Below are 22,940 nucleotides of genomic sequence, written 5' to 3'. Positions count from 1 at the left end.
AATTGTAAAGTGACGAAATCGTTTGGGTTGGGCGTCGTTATCGCTGCCGTCACCCATAATGCATTGCGATATTGTCAGCCATATTGGATCACGGCGGACGATGGCTGGCTGAATTAATCCCTTAAATCTGTGAACATCGTCGGTCTGCAGTGTGATTTACCTATATAGAATTGTTGGTAGATATTTTGGACATATTTCAAGAGAAAGAAGATCAATATAGCACCAAGGAATTATCATCATGAGCTTCCTCTTGTAAGTCCACCTACGGTTTGTTATGGTCGATCAGCTGATTCAGGGGGAATGTTGGTGAACGGTATAGACGTTTACCTATATATAGAATTAAATAACTCTGTCCTCCAAATATGTTAAGATTTTGAAGTCTATATGCTATTTACAATCAACTCTGATAATTTGGTTACTAAATGCCGTGTTGAAGTATGCGGGTTGTTAATAATGGAAGAACGGAAACCTTGTCAACATCCGAGATAAACCATGAATTTAGGAGTTTACTCAGATTGTGTCACATTTGGTGGGTTTCTAGAGATGAAAGTTGATATTCGCTTGATAGACATCTAAGGATTGATTTATTAGCTAAATCCAGGCAAGGCATTATGCACCATTAAAAGTTTCCTATTAGGGTCATTGTATACTGCAGAGAAAAACATGAGGGAATGTTAGCCAGTCTACAGGTTTTGTATATACCGGTATGTGCAGGACTGTTCACCATTTAATTCATTAATTGTCACATAGATTCACAACAATTGGCAGTTTTTTCGCCTTGTTGCAGTAAATTCTTTTGGGGAGAGACTTGTTTTTAGTTTACTGTAAATACTGTATAAAGTAACAAAAGCATTCTAGGGACAAAATAGTGAATTTAAATAAAGCTTGTCATGTAATACTTGCACATATTGTCTGAAAGTATATTCATGCAGTGTAGAGTGAATGTTTACGGTTGAAGCTTCAGGCATTCTTAGATGTGTATTATTGAATACCTTCAGCATGTACTACCTGGTACTGTACACTGTACTGTATAGTTGTCAAGCATCAGTAGCTTAGATGTCCTTTAGTCTTGCTTCTGTAATATATTTTTGTTCCTCTGTAGCTTTTATTCTCATTAAAGTTTGGTTTAATGCATAGATTGAAAATTCGGTTGGGAAGCAAGAAAGGGTCATTTTTGTATTTATATAAGAAAATAAAATAGTGGTTAGCTTTAGGGTACAACTAGGAAGTGGTCTCCCTAGAGGCTGAACCCATGACTGTTACTACAGATACAAGGGAAGACAGTACAGTATACCCAGATGAGTATCAAACCCAAGTCACAGTTTTGACAGACAAGCACGCTACTGTTATACCACAGACACACAATGATGTTGCTTTTAGTAGGCGTCAACCACTGAGCTGTGTGAGCAATGTATACTTGATGCAGGATTGGTCCTGCTGGAAGCTTGGAGGCCATGGTCAAATTGCCACCTTTTAAAGTAATTTTTTTTATGTTCCCTATTAGATGCTAGTTTAATTGATATATCATTTTACCACTATGTTGTCCAGTGCAATCTATTGTTAAGCTGTTAATAACGCTGTGGGCCTAAAACATCCATATATTACACCATATGTGAAATGGATTTTGTTTTTATACCGTAAAGGATAAGGAAATGGATACCTTCTTATTTCAGTAAGGTGGGAAGGAGCCATGTTTGTCTACTTCCTTCTATTCACAAAAAGAAGACTAACCAACCAACCTAAGTACCTATTGTAACCTAAAATAGATAACACAATCAAATATTTCAATCCTAGGAAGTAAGGTCAGGTCAGGTAGAACTAGTTGGTGTATCTTATCAAAAAATATAATTTATGTGGCTGTGGGAGAAAAGTCTACACTGTTTGGACATGAAACGCCACTTAGGCAAAAGTCACCGAACTATTAATACGAAAATTGCCGTAAATCCTTGTTGTTTTTGGGTATACAATTTTAGTAATGTTATTGCTGTACAGTAGCTATTATGTAAATAATATAAGCTGCTACCATTTAACATAAGTGTTAATGTCTATGAAGCAGTGTTTATCTCTTTCACCATGGATAAACAAGTAATGGCAGCTTCTCTGATAGCTCCTTCCATTGTGGAGAAGTGTGTTGAGAATGACAAAATTGGAAAACCAAAAGTAGGAAAGTTGCAATTCCTTCACTCATTTCTTTCTATTCACGAGGTAAAAATAAAAGTTTGATTCTGTAGAGATTATTCCAGAGTCCGAGATCTCAGAAGTTATTGTTTCAATTAACAATGAAATTTGGTGTGAAAGAAAGAAAATATGGATTATATATTGGGACAGTGCTTGAAGATTAGGCCCCAGCTTATATTACCTGATTAAACACCCTAATGGGGGGATTAAATAACATTAGATTAGTTTAGGTGGTTAAGCCTAAGGTTTGTGGTGTAATGGTTTGCATGCTCGCCTCACAAGCGAGTAGACCCGGGCAGGGTGAAACTATGGGCAAGTTTCTTTATTCCATTTGCCTCTGTCTACCTAGCAGTATTGCACTGTATTGGAATTGGCAATTTGTCTAGTCTCCTCAGATCATTTTTTGCCACTGGGTCATACTGCTTGTTAACTTGGGATATGGTTGTTGTGTTAGCAACAGGTTTTGCATCTAAGGCCTAAATAAATTCACGCCCAGGTAGCCATGGGGCCAGCCAGTTTCAAACATGAGGGGCAACCATTATTATTATATTATAATCTTAAGATGAAGTAAACTGAGGTGTCTAATCTTCATGTAACTGAGAAAAAATAAACAAGTACACTACTGTATAAAGTTATAAAAACTACAGTATGAACAGTACATAGAGTTTTCGTACAAAGTGCCGCCTTTGAGGGAGAATGTGGCCAAACCATTAATGATCATAGGCAACTTGAACCAACCACAGTTAATGATCTTAAGAGTGATTATTAAACAGGTTAGGTTGGTACACTGTAAGGTTGGGTCAAACTGTCTACCTACAATAATGATTTTACGCTGCAGTTTGCCTGAGTGATCATAGCTCATAAGGTGGTGATCAGGAGCAAAGAGGATAAAGTAAAGTTTAGCTTTTTCTCCAACTGAATTAGTATTCTATAAATTAAAACTAAAATTTACAAGATCATATAGAAAACCAGGAAATAAGAATACTGTATGTCTGTCTTTGTAACCTATAGGAAAAATGATACACAAAGTTGCTGTAGGATGGTTAGGGAGTTAAAATTTAGAAATAATTTTAATGTGTTTATAAGGCTACTGGTACAGATATCCTCAGCTGCACTGTTCCTGTTAGAGCTGAGATGTATGGTATATTGAGCTCTGTAGGGAAATGAGAACATCAACAGATTTAAATGTTGTTATAATGTATACCATACTGTATATAACTAATGGTCATATTTCCACACCCAGTTCAAACATGAATTAGAACATTCCTCCCCCCCTCCCCCTTTCTTTCTCTCTCTTTCTCTTGTTCTCTCTCTTGCTCTCTTTTTACACACACACACACACTTTTTCTGTCTCATTTACAGTATTGTACTTGGTAAGAATCTCTCACTCTTTTTCACCTGTCTGTCTGTCCATCTGTCTGTCTGTCTGTCTGTCTGTCACCCTCTCATCTGTCTTTCTTGGTCTGTTTATCCAGTTACACTAAAACACAACAGTAGAAGAGGATTGTGGCAGCATACTCAGTTAGGATGGTACTGTACTACTGAACACGTGCTGTACACCGTAGTTGGCGGAGACACAGCATGCCTGGGATGCCTCACAGTTTCAGGGCATTGGTTGTGTCCTTTCTTTGTTTGGTATTCAACAACATTGACTTTAAGAGTACTGTACTGTTCTTTTTTATTATTATTTTTGTTTGTGTCTGCAGATCACCTGAAAATTAGACACCACCAGTTTATTCCACCTGATGATGAAACACCCTAGCCTAACCTAACCTAACTTACCCTATATATACTATCCTACTTTAATCTATCCAATCATAACCTACTTTAACTTATCCTAATCTAACTTTCCCTCCTTAACTAACCCGGCCTAACCTGAATTAAAATCTATCCTAATCCTTCTGGTAGCAATAAACTTGGATGTCTAACCTTCAGGCGATCCTTGCATTCTCTCTCTCTTTTATTTTTTTAGACATTTAGCTTTATCATGTTACTTTGTCTTTTGTGCTGTACCTTGAAGAAGAAAGTGACAGCAACACACAAAAGCAATGTAGTGTACTGTACTGTGCAGAATAATGAGAGTTTTGTTGTACAGTAGTATTTCTGAAGTAGGGGCATACTTTTGTTTAATTTTTTATACTCTACCAATGATTTGTTCTGATTATTACAGTATTGAGGTGTCCATTTTAAGTAATTATTCAAGTGTTTTTGGTCATCAGTTTATATTCCTACTGATTTTTAGGTTCCATTTTATTGCACTTCCAAAAATATAGTATGTGTACAGTAATCATTTTGAGTTATTGAAGGAGAAAATACACCAGTTTAAGGAACTATTGAGTGAGATTTAACAGTGCTACAAGATTGTATTTAATTATAAAACAGTACAATACAGTACTATAGGGGAGTTATTGTTTTTATATAAATTGATAATTGAAGTTATGAAACACTGGTACTGTATACTGCAGGTGCAAAGGAAATACTGTACTGTAAACTACACTGTAAGAATCCCAAAACTTAGTATTCTGCGCAAAAGGTCTGGAGACAGTAAGCATACCTTGAGTGCTACATTCACTGGGCTACCACGTTGGGCCAAGTATGTTGTCAGTTGAAATTTGGTTGTAGCTGAGGATAGTTGTGCTGCTCAGAGCTACCAGTACAGTATAGTACTGAGGTCCAGTTTTTTGAAATGTTCGTTTTGTGGGGAATTACTCATAAACTCAACCGACGGGGAAGTAGGAGAATTATAGTGACCATAACACCAATTGGGTCAGAAAGGTATGTTGATTCCAAAGATTATTCTGTGTTCTTAAATACTGCATCATTCACATTATTTCAGAAAATATAGAACCGGTCATGTTATGTAAAAAAAAAAAGTGGGTAATTGTGACAGCTGATGTTTGTGGTTTTATATATATATATATATATATATATATATATATATATATATATATATATATATATATACAGTACCCTACAGTATTTCCTGTTTGTTTGTTTTTAAGGTCAGGTATGCCATATGTGTCGAGGAAGAACATTGAGTCTGGTTGAATACTAAGAGTGGCACAGTATTATGATCTCTTGAGTTTAGTTGGGTAAAAAATTTTATTGAAAAAAATACCATTATCTAGCTTCATTTAGTGTTTTGCTACCACAAATACTGAAGTTCTTGATCTTTAGAACGAAGTGAAGATCTGAATGCTCTATCTTATAATAATATTTGTTTCTTATATGTTAAAAAAATATATATACGTATAATAAAAATTTAACTAATACAGTCCAGTACTTCTTGAAAAATATTATTGTTTCTGATCTCGTGAAGTTTTCCTTTTCATAATTTTAATTTATAAATCTTAGGGTAAAAACAGGGGTTGAGGGAGTATAAAATGGAGAAGTATGTGAACTATGCATCAAAACACAAATACTCCTGTAGCAGTGCCAAGTGTCAACCATTCTTGTCTCATGCTTTCCTGGTTGAAAAGCTGATAATTTTAGAAGAGACTTGTGTTACTTCACTTGATTGTTTTTAAGCAGGTTTTCCCCCCTGGTTTACCTTTTAATCTTTCTAGACTTTCATATGTACTGTACACTGCATACCTGCATTGTCTATACATATACATGGTGAACTGTACACCTTCACCTGCACTCTCTATACACATGATTAACTGTACATACTGTATCTGCATTGTTTAGACACATGCTGAACTGTACACCAGTAGAATATTATGTACGTACAGTACTGTACTGGATATAATGTAAACTTGTACAGAGTATGATGATTTTAGTGAACATATACTGTACAGTACTATACATTATTATTATTATTATATTATTATTATTATTATTATTATTATTATTATTATTATTATTATTATTATTGAGTTTTGGGGCTAATAAGTATGTTATTACAGCAATAACTTGCACAGTTGAAGAATCTGTGATAAGACAGTTTATTATTTTTGTCGTAATAATACAAGAGCACACAGCTGCTGGCCAAAATGCTGTACTGTGCAAAGTGTCAGCTGTTATATACAGTACTGTACAGTATTATAATTACTGTACAGTAATAATATGGCATGATATGTTAAGTTTTTGCACAATGCCTCAGCAATGTCGAGCAAAGTCCACTCATATCTCCTGGTGTTATCATCTGCCCCCCCAATACACCTGTAAGTTTAATAAGATTTCACTGTATAGAACAGTATACTGTACTGTAGTATGTTATGTTATGACATAAGATTGATTGTTTGTGATCTTTTTTAAATATCATTACATTACTGTATTACCATACAATCTTTGGGTGTATTTTTTATAGAAAAGTAAGTTGCAATTTGCAGTAAGGGGAACTTTCTACATATGCAAACAGGTGTGTGCCCAATATAGCTTGTGCACATGAGGTTGTATATGGCAGGTAAGAGTGAATTAATGTGTAAATTTATCACTAGAAACATAGTTTTACAGCAGACTTTTTAGTTTCACATCATCAAGGTATATCTCAATACAGTACATTACTGTATAGTAAGTAAGTTGGTGAAGTATGCTTCATACTTAATTCCATAGTTGTCACTTAATGTAATATTTTATGTTAACAACTAATACTTTTAAGGATTTCTTATTGTTTCAGCACTCTGGATTATCATGAGCAGGAACACCATATGGACATCATATAGGTTCATTGAAAGCATCAGGCTTATGCTTTCATTATTTTCTTTACAGGCAACATTGATTATCTTGATGTTCCCTCTTAATGTTGGTAATGTTGGTACAGTAAAGTGTTGGTGAGCTGTTACCATGTCTAGTGACGATTTTGATTATGACGAGTAAGTACTACTCCCAGTCCTCCAGTAATGTCTAGCTGGACGCAGCCAGGTTGTTTGGTCTCAACTGCTGTATGCCCGTCATGACTTGGGTCTAAGGGATGATACATTCTAACTGTAAAATTGTGTCTGTTTTTAAGATAATGCATAAGCTCTTATGACTTGTAACTATGGTACACTATCTTTATCAGTAGTACAGAATGTAAACAATAACTTGTAAATTAACAGATATGAAAGTATATTAATGTTTATTTGGTTATGACATGTTGGTAGGAAATATAACTATCGATTTCATGATATTTTGTCATAATGTTCCGTAAACACAGTCACTGTATTCAAGAACTAATTGTATCTCAGTCTGTTAATTCCCTTATACCCAAGTTACTAAAAAACCAGGCTTACTCTGAGCACCCTCGACCGCAAGCTTAGGAGGACGCTACTACCCTGTATGCGTTATTTATGTTCGTATCACCTGCGCAGACAGTCTTTTGCACCCTGATATCACCATTGAGACTAAACATCTCTGATTATAAAATATGAAATGAAGAAGGGTATGGACTATACTATCGTACTTAGGGTTGTTATGTTTTATTTTGAGAAACTGTCCACCGAATATCACTAGCTCTCTGTGGTAATAACAAAGACTTGAAATTTTGCCTCTAAAATAGTTTCCATTGTACAGTACCTTTTTAATATAAGAATTTGATCTATAATCCATCTAGTGACCTTATGCCCTGTTATCGAGCACTTGGTGATATATTGGAGAGGAGTTTCTTCTGTTCTGTCTCTCTGTTCTTATCAAGTTGCTCTTGCAGGATTTTATGTGATAAAATGCTGCAATAACTACTCTACTATCTGTCGGTGGAGGGCAAGCCTGGGAGTTTGTAGGAGTCATACAGTTGTTTCTGGTTGGAGGGATGAAGGTTTTTAAGTGTCGATAAAACACTTTAATGATTGTACAGTACATTTTTTTTTATTTACCTGGTAATTGAAGTTTAGATATAAATTCTTATGTAGACGTTACTCATATATTGTTATACTCTATATGACTTTTAGCTGAATTGCAGTAAGTATTTCTGGATGGTTAGCTCAGCATTAATTATTTAACTAGATAATATATATTTTTAAAACAGGCAGCATTCATAATCTTTAAACAGGCAACATTCATAATCTTTAAACAGGCAACATTCATAATCTTTAAACAGGCAACATTCATAAACTTTAAACAGGCAACATTCATAATCTTTAAACAGGCAACATTCGTAATCTTTAAACCGGCAACATTCATAATCTTTAAACCGGCAACATTCATAATCTTTAAACAGGTAACATTCATAATCTTTAAACAGGCAACATTCATTATCTTTAAACAGGCAACATTCATAATCTTTAAACAGGCAACATTCATAATCTTTAAACAGGCAACATTCGTAATCTTTAAACAGGTAACATTCATAATCTTAAGACAGATAACATTCACAATTTAAACAGGTAACATTCATAATCTTAAGACAGGCAACATTCATAATCTTAAGACAGGCAACATTCATAATCTTAAGACTGGCAACATTCATAATCTTTAAACAGGCAACATTCACATTGTTTAAATCTTTGCTTGCTGCATAAAGTAAGAGCCGCTACACATTACATGCAGTACATATAAAAAATGGTCACATTAGTTTCTTCAATAGCTGTTAGTAATTGGCACATGTTTCATAATTACACCGGTCTTGATATACGGTAGTGTAATTTTAAGTTGCTAATGAGTTAGAAATACAGTAAATTGGTTGAAAAAAGAAGAAAAGTTTTGTATATATATATATATATATATATATATATATATATATATATATATATATATATATATATATATATATATATATATATATATATATATATATATATATATATATATATATATATATATATATATATATATATATATATATTTTTTTTTTTTTTTTTTTTTATATAAAGGCTGTGTCGCTTAATATGTCAGCCAGTCATCTTGAAGGAAATTTAAGTTCACATTAGTCTTTGAAAATGTTTAGCATATATTTTAAGCGCTTGCATCAATGACTCAAGAATGTGCTGGTACATTTAGGTATACCTGTACTGTACACTACAATTTCAACTTAGCTGTACAGTATATAGGATGGAAAAATGCCATTACTGCACCATCCTGTGATAAGGAATGACATTGGTATCTCCTATTGTGTATTATTCTTGAAGGCTAAGTGGACAAAATTCTTCTGTTGTGATGTAAAGTATTTTTTATGATTTCATTCTATATGGTAGTGGCATTCATTATACAGTACAGTACTGTACATGTATTGTAAATTAGAGTGTTGGAACACTTTAATCTTTTCATTTTCAACCCTTTCTACAAAGCTGGAGCTGTGAGAGAAATGGCTGTAATTTATGGGTGAGGTACTTTTGGTACTGTACATAGTTTTTGTACAGCTCTACTCAGTGAAGGATGATATGATGTTTTAGATTCATTGACTAGTGAATCAGTGAACTGTAAGATTCCCAACTGTAATAACTCCTAGTTATATTGGCTGTATTTAAGGGGCACTGACTTATGGATCTATTTATTTTTATGTTGAGTAATGCCTCTCCTGTTGACCCAGTGAGGGCTCTCCATTTACCTAAAACCTCTCCATGAAAGATTTTTTCCACACTGAGTATCCCAGCAAATCATTTATATACAGTACTTCTGATAGTTCCGTAAAGGCCTTTGGATTTCCCTTTAAAATGAGAGGAAAACATTGTAACTGGAAGAGTTTTTTCTTCATTTTGAAAGTTAAGACTTACTGAAGATCCGAGTGAATTGGTAAGGATCCTGTACAGTACATCAGTGGAGGTGGATAATGTACCCAATCAAGGTTTGGTCTTTCTTGTTGGATTGTATTCATTCTATACTTGTTATCAGCAATAGAATTAAAAAGCCATTGCAGATTAAGAATAACTATAACCTGTCAAAGCATTGGGAACCTGGAGAAATCTGGACACAGTGATACAGTATATGAACAATGCAATGTAGAGCTTGTAGTCCTCATTCTGGGAGAACTACTGTATTACCATGAGCAAATTAAGTGCCTTTCAGATACAAAATTTTTGAGAACCATTGATCCAGGGCTTACAATCCCATCGTTGCCTATCTAACATAAAATCGTGGATGGAATTACATGATTATGATGAGGTTCACTATAATGTCATCAGTGTCTTACGAAATTGTTGGATGAAGTGTTTGAAATGTTTTATAGTCTGAGGTTTTAAGTATTTAAGAGCAAGTTAAATGATAGAGTACCATGTAGCTCTAAACAGGGTCTAATAATAATTGTACAGTACACATTACTGTATTCCCTTGCTGGAAGAATCAAGAGCTTAGAAAATTACATACTGTACAGTACATACATAAAGATAAATCGAACATTCCAAAACATAGGATGTCAATCACACACACACAAACACACAAAAAGGCAGAAAAATTTTTATTTCCTCAGTAAAACTGCAATAACCCAGCCTTGCCTGCATATACATCAGGAATAACCAACAAAAATAACTGAATGATCACTACTCAGTTAATTACAAATAGGAGTTTATGAACTTGGATGAAGCAATTGTATGCCTTGAGGGGATGTCAAGCCAGTACACAGTGGAAGGGGTTAAAGAGACCACAGATCAGCACGTATCGTGATCACTCGGATAAACTGGCACTTCCATAATCATTGTTTAGGACTCAGTAACCAGAATATGTTGTACTAAGAACTCTTTCAAATTACCATAACTTTAGGTAAAGATGATACAAGAAAGAACATGTAATTTTGAATATTGATGATTATAAAGATTTTGCATAACTGGGTCCTGAATAAAATATTATGGTATGGGTTTGGAAGCCTGTTTTTTGGTGATTGGGTTCTTTGAATGGTAATTGAAAATTTTATATTGTTTATACATATGATACACTCAGTGGAGGTGATATGTGCATGGCCATGGATTTTGTTTTTGTAGTTGTCTATGCATGTAATGTAACTATTGAAGAAATTTTTTATACAGTATTGAATGCCTTATAAGTATCAGGTATGTCTAGTATTCCATTTATGATGTTAATTCAGTTCAGGACATAATGTACAATTTTGGAGTTTAGTTTTCTTGTCTTAGCTGTGTGTTCAGTTGTCGTACACACTGCCTTCATAAATCATTTAGTCTAGGGTAGAAAATGGCTCTGCTTTGGTTAACCTTTGGAAGCACTACAGTGGGAAAGGAAAGTACCACTGCAGTTGAAATAGATTTTTAATTTTTTTCATCATTAATTATATACACTTCCACCATTCATCACCTTTAGTGTAGAGAAACTTAAGTGGAGCTGAGGAAAGTTAGATCGTAGTAAAGGCAAAATTTGCTAAGTACAATAATCTTGATGAACACCTTGAAAGAAAATAGGAACGCCCTCCCCCCACCCTCCAATTTCATACACAACCCTCCCTTGCCCTTTAGTTTCATACACAACCCTCCCTTGCTCTACAGTTTCATACACAACCCTCCCTTGCCCTTCAGTTTCGTACACAACCCTCCCTTGCCCTTCAGTTTCATACACAACCCTCCCTTGCCCTTCAGTTTCATACACAACCCTCCCTTGCCCTTTAGTTTCATACACAACCCTCCCTTGCCCTTTAGTTTCGTACACAACCCTCCCTTGCCCTTCAGTTTCATACACAACCTTCCCTTGCCCTTTAGTTTCATACACAACCCTCCCTTGCCCTTTAGTTTCGTACACAACCCTCCCTTGCCCTTTAGTTTCATACACAACCCTTCCTTGCCCTTCAGTTTCATACACAACCCTCCCTTGCCCTTCAGTTTCATACACATTCACAATATCTCCATAACTAAGAGAAGGATCAGTCATATTGTCACACTCTTTTACTCAGCATTTTTTATCACAGAGACTATATAGATTTTAGAGTTGAATATTCGTGTTTACATTTGAATTTGCAAGGGAAAATTGTTTTACTTTTTAAAATCAATCTACTTTATTTTCAGTTCCTTATTATTTTATCATTATTTTCATATTGTATAAATTAAAATTTCTGTAATGATATTTTTTACCATGTGATTATTGACTAATGGATGGGTCACCGTGCCTCACAGCGGAAGCCGAGCGAGCAAGACATTCAAGCCAAAGAAGCACATCCCAGAGGGCACACACCAGTATGACTTGATGAAACATGCAGCTGCCACACTTGGCTCTGGGAACCTTCGCTCAGCAGTGATGCTGCCAGAGGGAGAGGACCTCAACGAGTGGGTGGCAGTCAACAGTAAGTGGAGGCAGAAAGTTGTGACTATTTCCTCAAACATTGGGAATATGGGATTTTTGTTTACTGTTTTTAGGGGAATCTTGGAGAGGATTAATGAGTAATTTTCATGTTCTGAATAGGTATTAATGTTTTTTTTATTCTTTTAAGCAAAATAATTCACTACCATTATTTTTTGATAATTTTCCACACTTGTGTAGGTTAGCCAGAATTACCTGGGGGTAGCATTCCATACTGTGCAGTGTCTTGCAGCTTTTCTTGTTGGGTTCTTATCTCTAAGATCATATAATACAACCTCTCCCCATCTCACTTTTGGCCTATCCCTGTCTCTCCTCCCCTCCATATTCTGACTCATGCTTATCTTGACCCAGTTGACATCCTCATTCTCTACTCACCCAAACATTCTCATCCATCCTCTAGGCAAACCCTTGTCAGTGCAGTATTCTCAATACCCAGCCTCCCCCATAACATTAAACAGGGTTTCTAATCTAAATCACATTACACATCCTTCTTTAGCATGCTCAAGCTTATGTATGTCATCCTCTTTAGCTGCCCTTGTCTTGCTGCCCCACAACACTTCTCACATTGGTTACATTTATCAATCTTTTTTACATGAAGGGAAGGTACTGCAATGGTTTTAGTACTACAGATACCAGGTTTATATCAAGTTATACCTATCTGTCAGCATGATATCCAATGAGTACTGTACAGTGTTGTCTTATTTCTTAATGCTGTACTGTACTGAGGCAGAATGTAGGTGAGTTTCTTTACTGTATGGTTAATATTGTCAGTATTTTGAATAGGAAAATTAATTGTTATAGGAGAGATGCTGATGGTTTAACTTCAATTGGTAAAGGATTATATAGCTAGTCAAATTGATCTTCATTATTCAGCAGCTGAACTAATCCAAGTTTTTAAATCATTGGCTTTTAGCTTTATAAAATACTAGTGTACACTAGCTCTAAAGAGTATCTTTACAATTTTGTGAGAGACAATATGACACAATGGCCGAAGGACTTTGACAACCTTACCGAGACAACAGGAGTCATTGTACCATTTTGAAATTCATCAAACCTCTCCATGAAGATACTCTTTGGACGGTGTGTACAATACACTGTATATTAGCTAATCATAAAAAAGTATTTGTTATTTTTTTGTAGTATTTAGTAACAAATCACTTGTTATTTCAGCGGTAGACTTCTTCAACCAGATCAACATGCTATATGGAACAATAACAGAAATGTGTACAGAAGAGTCATGTCCCGTAATGTCAGCTGGCCCTAAATATGAATACCATTGGGCTGATGGTCAGACAGTCAAGAAGCCCATTAAGTGTTCAGCTCCCAAGTATATTGACTATCTTATGACTTGGGTACAGGATCAGCTGGATGATGAAGCACTCTTCCCCTCCAAGATAGGTGAGTTCTTTGGTTGGAAATCATAATGTAGGATTTGAGTGTCCTTTTCTAGCTCAGGGTGTAAGTGAGAGTATGTAGTAATGTAAGATTGTTAGCTGTTTAGTCTAAAGTCTTGGATGATTCATTAGGAGCTCTGGAAAAATCCTAACATATGCTGGGTGATGCAATAATTAGGAGATTAGCCTACTTTTTATGAACACCTGTTGCTCTTAAGAGTGAGTAAGAAAGAAGCTGCTGTTATCTGGAGTTATCAAGGCAAATGTCACTCTTCCTCATCCTCCTGTTCAATGTAAAGAGCTGGCTCTCATGATTTTACAGTGGCCAGACATTCCCCAGATGTTCTCACTAAAGTATAATGTTGTATACTGTACTCAATCTTGTATGACAAAGTGAAAAGTTTATGTTTTTGCAAATTTTATGTTTTTATATATGAAATACACTTGAATGTGGTGTTAAATGGTCTTATTATGTTCTTAAACATTTAAATGTTAATACAAACAATACATGAATTATCACACCTGACATATATTTACCAAATATTGATTTATCTTTCATGAATGGTTAAGTTAAGTATAGATATTATTTTTACCATTCATTGTACCTCAAACCTTTCTTGGTCAGGCCCCAGGGCGGGTGATAAAGATTAGACAAAAAAATATTGATTTGATGTTTGCTGCAAAGAAAAACATGAAAAAATTCTTTTCACATTTATGAAGCACAGGGACAGCTGGTCAATGAATGTTGAGGTTACAACACTCCTGATGTTATGAACCTAATTAGCTGTATACAAATGTATGAACAATATTGACTTTTATTATAATTGAAACAAACATAAATGTAGCAGAAAGGAAAACAATATAATAGAAACTAGTGCTGTGCTGTACTGTACTGTATACTGTATAATAATACCTGGACAGTATTGTATCCTGCAAGGTGTTTTGGAAATACAGTATTTACTGTTTGTACAGTATATACTTAAGGATAAATGACTTCATGACCATAGTGTCAATGCTCCATAGTTTTGGAGTTATAACACATAACAGTTGAGGTTGTAATGTGATAAAATCTACAGAGTATAAATGAAATATCCAGTGTTGCTGGTACAATTTATTTACAATCTTATGCAATCTGATATGGATTTTACAGTAAATCCTCAAAGCTCTAGCCCTCTTCCTGAATGCAGGCTTTAGTCCGTCACAAAAGTGACTGTCGTACACGTTCAGTCTCCAGGAGTGTTGTGAATGTTTGTGGCACTGCCTTGCTCTCAGCGCCACAATTCCTCATGAGTCGAGACCTCTGTAGCACTCATTTTGCCCTTAACGTGACTCCACAAGTATAAGTCAAGGGGATTTAGGTCAGGTGATTGAGGTGGCCATAAAAAGGAGCTGCCATGCCATGCCCCATCCACCTGTCAAAATACCCAAATGAGCAAAATTAGTTGGGGCACCATCCTGCATGTACCACAGTTGTTGATATATCCTAATGGGCACCTCCTTGAGCTGGATCTGCCCCTGTAGTCATGGAGTCAAGTATTCTTATGTATGTTTCAGGAATACACCCCTGAATTATGAAACATATTTCCATAACACTCTGTACAGTATACAGTATATTCATATCTAGCAATATAAAAAAACAATGTTCCATATCTAAGTGCTTACTGGACTGGTCAGTGTGTAGTGGTGTGGGTGACCGACATTGTTTACGAAACTATTGTAATTGTGGCACATGGTGAGGATTTGGAGAGGGAATACTAAGAATTAATTTAACCACCTTTAAAAAGCTATTGTCTTGATATTACGAAATTGTAGGTAAAATATTAGCATAATTGTGGTTTTGTGAGGTGGGTCAGGACCTAACCCCTCTTAATTGCAGTACATTGTTCCTATGAGAAATTAACTTGTGGGTTTTTAACAACTGCGTAACCAACTGGTTCTTCGGTCCCTAATCTATTCGTTAGCTTGGGTGCTCCTGTATGTCTATATTACAGAGTTTGCCAAAATACCACAGGTTTAGAATCAATCTTTCATAAGTGTGTTTATAAATCGATGCTTGATTTTCATTATCAGTCATGTAATACAGTATATAGTTTTAACCCCTGATATTTTACCCTTTCCAGGCGTACCATTTCCAAAGAACTTCCAAAGTAATGCCAAGACAATACTAAAACGGCTCTTCCGGGTGTATGCACATATCTACCACCAACACTTCTCAGAGGTGGTTCAGTTGGGTGAGGAGGCACATCTCAACACCTCCTTCAAGCACTTTATATTCTTTGTCCAGGTGAGATAATATTTGACGTGGGAGTGAAGGATATGTGTTATAGATTAATTTTTGTGTGTGTGTATTTGTACGTGGAGTGAAAAATATGAGTGATTGATTAAGGTTAGGATCAGATGATTGTATTACGTCACCATCTTTACAGTAAAAAAGGAGCACTTTGTTTTTATTACACAAGAGAAAAAAAAATATATATATATATATATATATATATATATATATATATATATATATATATATATATATATATATATATATATATATATATATATATATATATATATATATATATATATATATATATATATTTTTTTTTTTTTTTTTAATTTGTCACATGATAGTAAGACAATTATATACATTTAATAGTTTGGGATTATATAAAAAAATTGCCAATTGGCAAACACCATTAGGAAACATTTACTGTGTTATAATTACTACATGATATGGCTTACTTCATTTAATTTTCAGTCTTTTTATAGTTCATGGGTATTATTTACAGGAATTCCAGTTGATAGAGCGGAAAGAACTTGCACCACTGCAAGAACTGATTGACAAACTAGCAGCAAAGGACCGATGATTCCAAGTGTGAACGGTAACCATCTTCCATGAGAGTGTTTAGGTGTATAGGAATGGAGAGGGAGGGATTAGTGTTTCATCTCACCTTGTGTAACGGCAGACAAGGAAAGCTCTCACGTTTTGATTATGTTCTCAGGGAAGAGGCTCGTGGATTGTGCTGTACTGTATATCTGGTTCTGTGCCATTGCCAGACAAAATATTTCTTTGGCATATTTATGAGCATTACCCAACATAATTTTTTAGACTACAGAAGGCCAGTTCAAACTAACATTGTAAAGCCTTTTAAATTTTGTTGAAAATATCAAGAATACAAGGAGCAGTACAATCAACCTTTAGGGTATTCCTCTGTTTCAAGGAACGAGAAACTAATCATTGCATGTGAGGAGTTGAAAATATAATAATTTATTGTAGATATAAGAAAAAATTACTTTCACTTTTTTGTTAATGGCAGGCCTATGCCTAGTAAACTTGTGGGCATAAACACTTGTGGAGATGCCTTACTTGTGTGTGCTTGTCAAGTTTGCTTGATGTACTTACTAAAGCCAGAATGTTATTGTTTGTAATAGACTGCTCTTGTTATTTCTTTTGAGAAAGGGTAAGATGATTGCTGGCAGGAAAGTCTGTTGACAGATCTTTCTTTGATTATGGACCAGTTACTGTGTACAAGTTTCAGATAGTCCTTAGTGATTGCTTGAGGGCAAAGGGAGGACAAATATGATTATAGCTGCTTTCGTTTCATAAGCAGTACAGTATATGTTCTGGACATTCCGTTAACCACATTGGCACCCGAGATGGATTGCACAGTAATATTAATTTAAAGAAAAAAGGACTACGTAATCATGTTTGTTATGCTTATTCAAAACAAAGATTTCACATCTTCTAGCTTTTAACGATACCTGTATAAGGCTGTTTGCCTCTGCTTGTAAAATGGGGTTATCCTGAAACCTGGAAAAAAGGCACATTATTGGACTTGAAAAGACTTAGATGCATTCTTGTTACTCAATGATATTTCTATAAGACATTTTGCTATCTCCCTGTTTTTCCTCCATTCATCATATTATCAGCATAGTTTTTTTCAGTAATCGTTGTTGAAATATTCCCCTTTTTAAAGCTTTTAGGAGGCTTTTGATTTATAAACAATGCAGAATCTAGGTGGCATAATTTACTTTTATCAAACTAATATAGCATTTCCCTATTACCTTGTCATTATTTAACTGTTTAACTAATCATTGAGGGAATTTTCAGTTACAGCAAAGATTTTTTAAGGAGTTTACAAGCCTTGTTATAAAGGTTTTTAAAATTAGAGTACAGTCATCCTATTTATGGTTGTAAGAGTCTATAATATTAAATCATTGAAGCTTAGCAGAGTGAAGTGTTCATCAGAGATCCAATGTGTCTCAGAAGTTTGCTATGAACATTCACAAACTCTAGGTTTGAGAAAGAACAAGATTCAGGTTTTAAACTTTTGATTAGGTTTAACTGTATCACTCTGCCAGTAGGTAGTAGTACTGTACACAGCAGTCTTCCTCAGAGGGTCAGGTCTTCTTTGGATATTAAGTGGTGACCGAAAAAGTTGGGTACAAAATCTTCACATCTGGGAGGGGTAATATTTATATGTTAAATAGATTTGTCTTATATTTTCACTTTTCCCTGTTTGTATTTGGACTCTTTGTACATGTTATAGAAATGAGCAAAGATGCTTTCACATATCAGAAGCTAAAGTTGTTGTGTCTTCTTTCAGAATTGTTTTGTTAGATAAATGTTTCACTGTATTAACTTTTGCGGATGGCAGTCCCTTGGAAATGGAAATCTAAGTTAAGTTCTGTATACATCATCTACCTTACAAAGACAAAACACTTAACTACTTAAATAAATTTTGAGGTTTTAGTACAGAACTGTCCTGTACCTTGTGTAGATTAACTTTGGTATGCTTGTTTAACTTACTTGTGATTAATTATTTAAATGTACATGTGGTCAGTAAGTTCTTAAGTTTATCGCATAGCATCAGCCTGCTTCATCATCTTGTTAGCTACCCAGAATGTATTTACATGCAATAGATCAATATATATCCAGTCATATGCTGGATGAGGTGTTCTTGTATAGGAACCCTGTTTTGAAAAATACCCACTGATAGTGCTATAGGAACTAGTGTGATTTACTGATGTGTACAAGTGGGCCAGAGAGTAGTCTAAATGGTGAGAAAATAGTATAGCTTTAGTACTGGATGTGATGATGGACATAAGGCTTATACAGTTATTCAGCTTGTTTGTATTTTGTCTTCTGAAAAGGGAAAGATAACAGTAGTAGATTGAACCTTATTGCAACTAATAAAATTATACTGTTCTAACTGATATATATCTGTAAAATGTCATGATTGAAGACTGGATGAGGAGTCATTGGTGCTCTGAGTAAAAAATGAAGCTCTGGGATGATATTTGTATGTTTATGGGTTGTAGCTCACTGAAAGCATAAATGGCATGCAGCTTAAAATTTGGTTATGTATATAAATATACAGTAATACTGTACAGTACTGTACTTCAAAACTTCCCCCATAATTGGGAAACCAGTAAAAAATACCAAACAATCAAGACAGACACTGGTACACCATGAGTTCTTACTTTAGTTATCTACACACATTGGGGATATTAACAAGAGGAGGAGTGATGCTGTACACAAACTCATCCACAATGAATGACTTAAACCCTAGTGTCTTCTGGTGGGTTTGTGTTGAGCCCAAATATTTATACATTACGGGGGTAAACTTTATAGTGCTATTTTTCTTCAATATACTAGAGGGGATACTAGTGATTGAGTGTAAAACAGGCCAAGTGATGTTAATACCTTATGTGTTAGAGAATTAGTCAAATGTTTCAAAACTTTCTCTTGTGTTTGTACTGAACAAAAATATTAATTTATACATTATGTTAATATTTGTATTTAATGTGAATTCTTTATAGGGAAAATCAGAAGTCCAATATTAGTGTACTGTATGAGAATTATCATATGTCTAGTACCTTGTAATCCTGGCAGGAACTTGTTTACCTACTGACTCAAGACCCATGGGAAAGACCATCATGGCACACTTACTCTTCTCAAAGTGCCATATTTAAAAGGACAAAATTTTATATCACTACGTGTTTGCATTTGAGCAAATCACTGCATTGGTGAAGATTTGAGAGGCTTAAGTAATGAAGTTTTACTGTAAGTTAACCATACTGGATAAGTCTAAAGTCTGGACTTATAGGCAGGGTTCACTATTTTTTTTAACTTTATCAGATGTTCAAATTACATGACAGTAAATCACAAATACACATCATTTCTTTGACACAAACTTGATTGAACATTTAATAAAATTTCTTGCAAGCAGTATCATATTTAGGATGCACATTTTGGAATCAGGTGCTTACATGCCACCACCTGGATGCTTTGATCAATAGATGAAGATTGGGTGTGTGCCATGACCAGACTAGATGTGCTAACCATATATCACCAAAGTGATATATGGGTGTAATTTATTATCAAGTTGAACCTGTGATGTAAAAAGGATAAATATTGCAGCATTTTTTTTAAGCCAGACCTCATATTTGCCTTGTTTTTTAAAACAAATTTATTATCATGCCATTCAATTAAATTTTATGTAAGAGAACCATTTAATTCATTTTTGTAGAATTGGCATACAGGTAAATGCTAAACAGATTCATTGCACTCCACTGCCAGTAGATAATTGAAGATCTTCCATGGTAAACATGACTAGGATAGACAAATACATATCATTTTTTGAGCATTTAAGAATTGAAGATGCTGCTTGTTAAAATATTTTGGATATCTTGCTTGAGGTTTTGTATAAACATCAGTTGTGAGATCAGAGAGAATTGATAACAAGAAATGGGTGCACAAAACTCGGTAGTGTTTTGTAAAGGTTTGAACAAGGATATTGTGATATTGATGTGGCGAATGAACTGCAACTTTCATTGTTTTTCTTGTTATTTTACTTCTCAAGTAGCATTGAATTTTAGGGAAGAAACTCACTAAGACTTTTTTTCCTGGGTAGAGGCTAATAAAGTTTGCAGTTGTTCACATCATTAGCACCAGGTGATAACTTTTTTAATATGCTTTATGTAATCCTTTTTTTTATATTAGTGGGCCGTGCTAGAGGGAACAAGGAGTCAAGTGTATAATATATTGATGTGTTTCTATTCCTGTTTGACAGATAGGGTGAATATTATGCAGATTATGGATTTTTTAATTGTGATTTTATTTCCTAAAATATGTGCTTAAATGTTCAAAATGGTTTGTTAGGTGAGGTCAGGTCTTTTGTACAGGTACCTCTTGATTTGTGCAAGTTTGGTTAACGCCGTTTTTAGCCATTTTTAGACTAACACCTTTTAAAATTTTATGTTGGTTTATGTTTGGAATAACATAAGCATCGACAAACATCATAATTTGTGCTGGCAGCCTGGTGGTGTGGGTATCCAGCTACCCATTTTGCAGTCCTCAGTGCATGGAGACAATCTATAGTGCTGCAATATAATGTATACTGCAAGTGTTTTGCCCTTTACATTATGCCATCAAAGCATCCTTTTAAGTTCTCCTGGTACCAGTGGTGCTACAAAGTGTAAGGCCATCACCATTGAGATTAATATGGATGTGTTCAATCATTATTATGGTTGAGGTGGACTTAGTTAATCTACTTTACGGACTATTTGTGATAGTGCAGATAAGATTTAGGAGAGAGTGGAACATTAATCAATTCATGCCATCTAAGACCTCGTGTTCCCAAATGGTGAGAATGGAACGAATGTTGAGCACTTTGATCAAACACCAAACTCACAAAAATGATCCTGTCAGCATGCTTGAGATACAAGCAAAGGCCCTGGAGTATTTTATATTTCCTGGTATGCACAGTACATGTAAACAGTACTGTAGTTTTTCATTGGTTGTAATATTCTGCACTGTCTTTTTAAAAGTGAAACCCCATAATCTGCATTATTTGCATTGTTTGATTTATGTGTTTTTTAATTAAACGATCATTTTCAAGAACATAATTATCGCATAAATCGAGAGGATCCTGTACAGGTATGTGGTATGTGGTCGAGTTATTCGTGAATCTCTGATAATGAGTAAATTTGCATTTGTGAAAATGGTAAAAAAGGAACTGGTGAAGAATATATAATATTTTGTAGAGCATGTGTTCATTTACAGTGGTCCAGTATAAATATTTTAGTTCTTATGATTTACCTTTTCCTAAACTTAGTTTTCATTGCTGACCAAAAGGATCATTCATTTTCATAACATTTTTTCTTTGTACATATTTATATATATATACCTGTATATTAAAAGATAAGATTCCACTATTGAAATTGACTTTTCCCTTTTATGGAAGGGTCATTTTTGAGTAAATTATATGCACTAGTATCAGCTTTTGATAGGTTTATAGCAACGTGTCTGGATTGTTTTCGTAGCCAAATGATGATAAACAAGTTTGTTTAGAGAGGGCTGTAGTTCAGTTTATTTAGCCTATTGAAGAATTGCCTAAATGAGGAGCAAATATTTTAGTAAGGCATCACTTTCATCATTATGAAGAAGAGCAACATAAAAGTATATATGATTGAAATACCCAAAAGTGAAGCTTCATGGAGGACTGATTGTTTGACTGCTTTTATAGTAAGTGTGGGAGCCTTGAGTGAAGTCGGAGGGAGCTAAAAGAAATGTCCACTACAACAGATTGTTCAAGGAAATGTTTTCATTTTAAATGATTAATGCTGTTAATAGCCATAATAATTATTCCTTATCATTTCATAAACAGGAACCTAAATTTGGTGAGTGATTTAAACATTTGATACATTGTAGTTTTAATTCTCTCTTGTTTTGAAAATGGCAATTGAGCTACCAGTTCCTATAAATGCACAATGTTTGATTGGTTTCAGATTGCAGTTATTATATGAATCCTGTATTTCAGTAAAACAAATTGAACTGAAAAATCCCTCTAATGTATATTGTGGATATTTTCAGTCCTGCAATTCCGTTGTAATACATATTTTTATCTTAAGCTCCTTTGTTTATGTCTCCTTTCTTTCAGTCATGATTCATTAAGCAGTTATTTATGTTAAGTTATCTAGTCAGTCACATATTCAAGTGACTTTTCCTCACATTGGAATTTAATGTGTTTACCTTCTCAAGTACCTACAGGAAAATACAAAAATGCCAACATACACACTTGAAAACCATAGGTGGTGAGTGATAGCATTGCAGAAGTACATGGATTGTACAGTAGGGAGTATGATTATACTGTAATAGGAAATTGCTGAATTTGATCAGTGGGGAAGCATCCCCCAGGATCTTTGTTCTTGTGAACATTG

At 34.6% G+C, this 22,940-nt stretch overlaps 1 protein-coding gene across 4 annotated transcripts; it reads left to right on the top strand.

Moving 5' to 3' along the window:
- Positions 1-71: 71 nt before the first annotated feature.
- LOC121876928 (MOB kinase activator-like 1) lies at positions 72-22,630 on the top strand. 4 transcript variants are annotated; one of them, XM_042382496.1, is made up of 6 exons: positions 72-252; positions 6,892-6,995; positions 12,147-12,313; positions 13,501-13,728; positions 15,845-16,008; positions 16,505-22,630. In XM_042382496.1, the coding sequence occupies exons 2-6, from the start codon at positions 6,967-6,969 to the stop codon at positions 16,580-16,582; spliced, it is 666 nt and encodes a 221-aa protein (XP_042238430.1). In that variant the 5' UTR covers positions 72-252; positions 6,892-6,966; the 3' UTR covers positions 16,583-22,630. The 4 variants fall into 4 exon arrangements, with proteins under 4 accessions (XP_042238430.1, XP_042238429.1, XP_042238431.1 ...); XM_042382495.1 differs by having other exon boundaries at positions 6,800-6,995; XM_042382497.1 differs by lacking the exon at positions 6,892-6,995.
- Positions 22,631-22,940: the final 310 nt, after the last annotated feature.

The sequence above is a fragment of the Homarus americanus genome, unplaced genomic scaffold, assembly GCF_018991925.1.
Source record: "Homarus americanus isolate GMGI-L3 unplaced genomic scaffold, GMGI_Hamer_2.0 scaffold10478, whole genome shotgun sequence".
Lineage (NCBI taxonomy): Eukaryota > Metazoa > Arthropoda > Malacostraca > Decapoda > Nephropidae > Homarus > Homarus americanus.
This window is presented reverse-complemented; position numbering and strand designations above follow the sequence as displayed.

Coding starts and splice junctions, on each gene's coding strand:
- LOC121876928 (XM_042382494.1), top strand. CDS start 4,865: ATGTTCGTTTTGTGGGGAATTACTCATAAACTCAACCGACGGGGAAGT. Junction 4,954..12,146: donor ACACCAATTGGGTCAGAAAG/GTATGTTGATTC, acceptor CGTGCCTCACAG/CGGAAGCCGAGCGAGCAAGA. Junction 16,009..16,504: donor ACTTTATATTCTTTGTCCAG/GTGAGATAATAT, acceptor TATTATTTACAG/GAATTCCAGTTGATAGAGCG.